Here is a 6,000-nt window from a genome sequence, read left to right as displayed (position 1 = left end):
AAACAAAATTTACTCAGATGCAATGCAGAGGATAAAGCAGTAAAAAGTGAAGCTTAATTAGCTGCATAAACACGTGCAATACAGCCCTCCTTAGGAGCAATCCAGGGCTGATGCAATTAACTACAAAACATGCATAGCTAAAACCTGAGGTTTCCCTAAATATAATACATTTTCCCAATCCTACAGATTGCCATCTTTTGCACTACTACTTTCTATTATTATGCCCAATGTGTAGCATACTGTACATGGATAATACACATCTCTTTCCATTCCACATCTATGGACTGGTTTTGTGATATACACGGTATTATTAGTAGGTGAAATAAGTTTTCTTTGGTGAAAGCTTAAAATTCTTCTGTCTTCATGCTGCCATTCACCACTTTTTCCTTCCCTGTTTTTTTGGGGTTTTTTTGAAATTCCCCCCTCACCCAGTGTCATTTCAGACATTCAGCCTATTGAGTAGTAACTCCCCACACGGGTGCAGGAGAGAAAAGCCAGCTGTCATGGAAAACACATTATGGAATTTATAACTCTACATGATTGTAAAGCACTACCTAAAATATTGCACCAATTACAAAGCAGTAAAAATCTGTAACATTAGAGATTGATTCCCATATCCACAAAGGAGAAAAATTAAGGTCTTACAGGCAATTTTAAGAATAAAGCATGTACCTATATATAGAGATAATGGCTTTGCACTCATACCCTTGCATACAAGTGCACTGACCAGCTTATAAACCACTACAGATGTCTCAAGTGACTTCAGCCCCTGTGCTCTTCCTTGTACATGCTGGCAAGGAACCACTGCCTCTCTGAGCAGGCTTCTGTCCCACTGTGCTGCTGCTCCTGACTTCCTGTGCACTGCTCAATAATGTAAACTAGAAGTTAAACCCTGAAGACACGCGCAGATTACTTTCCACTTGATCCTTAAATACTTCCTACTCTTGGGGTCCATGTAGGTTTTAAACCTAAAATTTTAAAGCTCTGTCTTCAGGGAAGTTTGAAATATGCAAATAATAGTATCTGTACAGTTTAGCCAGAAGTATTCTGATGAAAAATCCACTTAAAAAACTCTTCCATGTTTCAGAAATTCCACATGATGCAGCACATTCATTTAACTGAATGATGCTGAAGAAGCAAAAATTCGAAGCCATATCTTTTACCATTTATAAGTTTAGCATGAAAATCTAAAGGGATAAATGTTTCACTGTTATGTTGAAAGAGCTATGTAGAGTGAAATGAAAAACAATGTTCACTGGTGGATATTAATTTAAATTTTTCAGTTTTCATATCTCAGCCACATTGTGATACCACTGCTTCAATAAACCTGAGAAACTGTAAGGAGATTGAGCACCATTTCTTTAGAGAAGCAGTGCAGAAGGGTGACTAAGTATTAAAACTGTGATGCATGAAATCCTTTTGACTTCAAATAGAATGTCAAATATGCACCTGCTACCGTTTTTAGTAGACTGCCTAATTTAAATGATGAGTAATGTCCATTTCTTTTGTTTTAAACTAGATCTTTCTGCTGTGTTCTTTTGTGCATTGCTTTTAAGTGTCTTCATGCATGTTGCAGTTCAGCACACCACTGTCTGACACATTTGTTTCAGAAACAAGTACACTTATGCAATTGCATTTATCTCTAATGACAATCTACAATTTATCTTCTTGAATTTGGTCCAATTTTCTAAACTCTTAGCATACTTTAACCTCTTCATAATCCCTGATAGTGCAACTGTGGCAGGTTTGGTAAGTCTAAGATTCAGCTCCTCTCCCAGGTCATTTGCAAGGACACCAGATATCACTGACTAACTGGCTACACAGAAAATTCTCCTGGGCTTGCTTAGCTGGGGCCAGCTGATTTCTGCACAAAATATAAGGCTCTTACAGTGGTGAAAGCAAAGGGAAAAAAAGAGAGCCCGAAAATAGTCTTTTATCCATTATTACCTAGTTCAAGCAAAGTACCTTTTTGACCTGTGAACTTTTACTCACTGAAATAGTACAAAATTTTACCCTGCTTTAGCAGTGAGGCTGCACCAGATGATCCCACTGTGGGGATCCTTTCCACTCTTATCCATTCTGTGATTCTGTGAAAATATTTCTGTTTGGCAAAGATATCAAAATCTGTTCATCTATATGCAGCTATTCAGAATTCAGTTGAATTTTAAAAATCACTTTGAGAAATTTGGTCTAGGGGAAAGTGTCCCTGACCATGGCAGGGGGATTGGAACTTGATGACCTTTATGTGATTATGAGAAATAGAAACCATCCTGTGATTATGAGAAAAAGCCAAGCACTGAAAGAGAAATAATAAGAGAAATCAAAACAATAAACAAGGCTGTGTCATGAGTGCCTGTGAGATGAGTGTGTGACCATGGGGAAGTGTGTTCCAGGCTGGACTAGCTGGTGTGCAGGAGAGCCACAGAGCAGGCACAAGGAGCCAGGCAGGGATAGGAGAGAGACTGTGCTGCGATTCAAGGGGTCAAAGGGAGGAGTGTAATCAGCCATATGAGTGCTGTGGGTGTGTCCCTGAGCTACGTGCTTAAGCATTGCTACTGACAGAGCCTGGAAATGTGGAAACCTGCCTGGAAATGGAGTCACCTACACTGACATCCAGATCTCCAGGTACACCAACCTGGAATCCAGAGGACAAAGAGGAGGAATTGCCAAGTCTTGGGATTTACTCAAGGCAGCAGCCCTATCACCCCTCAGCACAGTCACTCAAGTATCAGGAAATGCAGACACTACAGTTATTTTTGTGGTCCTAATTTGATCTCTTTTGTACTTGTGTTTCAAAAGTCTGTCTTTGACTACATGACCTTGCTCATTTTTTTCATGTTCAGTGTTCAGGACAGATGATGTTTACCTGATGAGTTGCTGTGTATCCTTTTTTGCAATTTCTAGACCTCATTTACTGTGTGCATTCAAACCTTAAAGTGAGGATGAAGTGATTCATTTCCCATGAGCCAGTTAAGAAGATTATCTAGGTGCTTCACATTCAAGTGATGTTTTCTTCTTTCTCCAGATGTGGGACTGAGGCACAAAGGATCTCAGTGAAAAGTCACAGCTACAGTTCAATGCCTATGTGTTAACAATTCAGGAACATTAAAACAGGGAGCGCAATGCTGGTTTCTCCTCTGCAAAATCTGGTTTATATACCTTTCCTGCCAGATACAAACCAAACTCCAGTTCTTCAGAGCTACACAAAGCTCCTTTAGCCATAAGAATGGTCTTTCTGCAGCTGCAATCATTTGGTGTATTACCAAACCCCTTTTAATTTCTTCAATTAATGAGAAAAAGTTATGATTTTACTTTTGTTACCAATTTTGAGCATCATAAAACCAATGCCTTGAAATGGGAGATATCAGGCAATATAATGAAACAGAAAAAGCAAAGTAAAAAACCCCATGCAATGTTTGTAGTCTCATTGGCAGTGTATCTCCAAGCACACGTTGGAAAAGTTAAATATGTTGCCCCATCTTACTGATGACAAAGCTAACACACCTAGATATAAGACATGGTTTGCTCTGTATCACCTGTCAGATGAATGATACAGCTGAGAGAAGAGCCTCTCACAAAGCACTTTTTTCTTCATTATTCCAAAACATTTAACCATGGATATTACTTACTGTAGTATCTACACTTGGATAAATTCAAGTGCAGAAATATTACACAGCAGTAGACAGATTACACAGCAGTCAGGGAGATAGGACCCAGTACCATAACTCTGAAGTCAGTGAAACCCATTGGATTGTAACAGGCTGAACCATGGAGTAGTTCTGAAAATGCCATCCAAGTTTCTGCATAATCCCAACCAGGACTTATATGACCCACATGACACACATGTAGAAACATAGTTATGTCCACAATTTAGCAGTTTATTCAGCAAAAATACATTTCTCAGACATAATGTTGCTTAGGTTTAAATATAAAAAATATAGTTCTGTTTTCCAGGCAAGCAGATATACAAAAAAGTCAAGAATATAACTTCCAGAAAGGAATAATAACTTACAAACAAAAAAGATAATACTATACTTCTTAAACAAAATACCAGATAGAGACTTTATCATTCCAGTCAAGTCCTTTATCCTAAAGTGAAATGTACATATTAATGCAGCTGAAGACTCAGGCCATACTCTTGACCAACTCTTGACCATCACAAAATTCACACTGTAGTTACACCTCATTGTCTTCTGGAGTTTTTGTTCATTTGCCTTTACTGTCTTTTGGAGTTTTTGTTCATTTACCTGAAGGTGTAGAATGTGTATTGCCACTGCTCTTCCTGAACAATTGCTACTTGGTTAAGAGTTTGTGTGTTAAATTTTAATCCTGTGCATATGGACACATGGGTAAGGCTTTATTTCCTGTTCTTCACAGGAAGTATATCTGTAATCCAGTAGTGAAACAGAGATGTGGCTACCTTGGCATGATCTGAAACAGAGAAAACACATTCCTCCTGAAATACCTCCACGACATTTCTGAACACTAAGAAAAAGACTTGTGCAAACATCTATTTCCATTTAATATTAACATTTCATTAAACCCGATGCACATGCTAGACCTTGAAGACTAATACCTATAAATTTCTATATAGGCAGGTGCATTTTATTTTAGGAGGTCAGTCATTTGTATGAGACACAATTTTGCTCATACACTTTGAAATTTCCTATTTGTTATGATTCAATAATTCAAAAAAAATGAGATTGAAATGACATGATCATGGGCAAGGCTTCTTTCTGTCTGGAGAGTCGTTTCACAGATCATTATTTAACTTACAATAGTACCTAGAAGCCTCAGTTGAGAATGAGTCATATTGTACAGATAGCTGCATTAAAGCCTCAAAATGCTATGACTTCTGTCTTTGAATTAGGAGATTACCTATGTGACTTTATTGATTTTTAATGATAAGATTTTCTGCAGTATTTATCGCATAATAATGACATTTAAGATGATTCTATAACATTATGTTAATACAGTTTTCAAATTTCCTTTTCTTTGAATGCTCATTCATTCAAAAAAAAAAAAAAAAAAGAAGTGTATATTTCATTATTTTAAGGCTTCTGTATATCCAGCCTCTGCATTGTTGGCACACAGTAACTATATTAATTCTGGTCTGCAAACTGTACCTCCCCCTGCAATGAAGACTTATATAAATGACAATTCTCCAAAAAAATGCAGTTAAAAGAAGCTTCTAGCTCTGCCATGAGTGATAATTTCCTAGGCAACAAGGGAAGAGTATGTTTGAGATTTGAAACCAACCAACAAAAGGAAAATGTTAACAGATAACAGGATGAAGTTGATGAGCAGAAGTTCATAAATGAGTTCATAAATTAGGAGATAATGACTTTTTTTTTAATTAGGCGATCACCTATGCTTTAATAATTGATGTGAAATGGGAATTAAGTAGCTCTCATTTCCAAAGCTAGTTTCCAGCCAGCAAAGGGAGCATTACTTGCAGTCACAGCTCTTCTCCTTTGCCCACTGCACTGTGGAGGATCATGAAGGTCTCTGGCTTCCTTCTGCTAACGGCCAGAGACCTTCTATCAGAGCTCAGCAAAGCTCCCATCATGGGAAATCCATGTCTATGTGACTTCTAAACATTCCCTTCCCTGCACACACAGAAGATTTTTGGTAGAGGTAAGTACTTTTTGTTAATGACTAACAAATAAATGGAACCATTTTGTTCTCTTTTACAGACTGAGAACAATGACACTCTAGATAATCATGTTCACACAAATACTCTTGACCAACCTCAACTTTGTCTGATCATTCAGGTACAAGGTCAAAGGCAACTTGACAGAGCATTTAAAGCACAAAGTACGAGGTTAGCTGATGGAGGATGACAATTAAACAGAACAACTAGTACCTCTGAAACATAGAGATTTTCTTGTTTAAGTACTTTTTCTCATTTAAACGAAGATTTAAAAGATAATAGTTAATGCTGATAATTTGTGTGTCTGAATCTCCTCAGTATTTCCTCTTCCTGCAAAATTTATCAGA

General features: G+C 37.5%; 1 protein-coding gene across 2 annotated transcripts in view; it reads right to left on the bottom strand.

Annotated features, from left to right (window-relative positions):
• Positions 1–3,857: 3,857 nt before the first annotated feature.
• ERICH1 (glutamate rich 1) overlaps positions 3,858–6,000 on the bottom strand; it is a 66,779-nt gene continuing 64,636 nt past the window's right edge. For both annotated transcript variants that reach the window (XM_054629989.2, XM_077175011.1), the window contains one exon: positions 3,858–4,431. In XM_054629989.2, the coding sequence (XP_054485964.2) occupies positions 4,358–4,431 (74 nt within the window). In that variant the 3' untranslated portion in view covers positions 3,858–4,357. The remainder of the gene's footprint in view (positions 4,432–6,000) is intronic.

The sequence above is a fragment of the Agelaius phoeniceus genome, chromosome 3 (assembly GCF_051311805.1).
Source record: "Agelaius phoeniceus isolate bAgePho1 chromosome 3, bAgePho1.hap1, whole genome shotgun sequence".
NCBI lineage: Eukaryota > Metazoa > Chordata > Aves > Passeriformes > Icteridae > Agelaius > Agelaius phoeniceus.
This window is presented reverse-complemented; position numbering and strand designations above follow the sequence as displayed.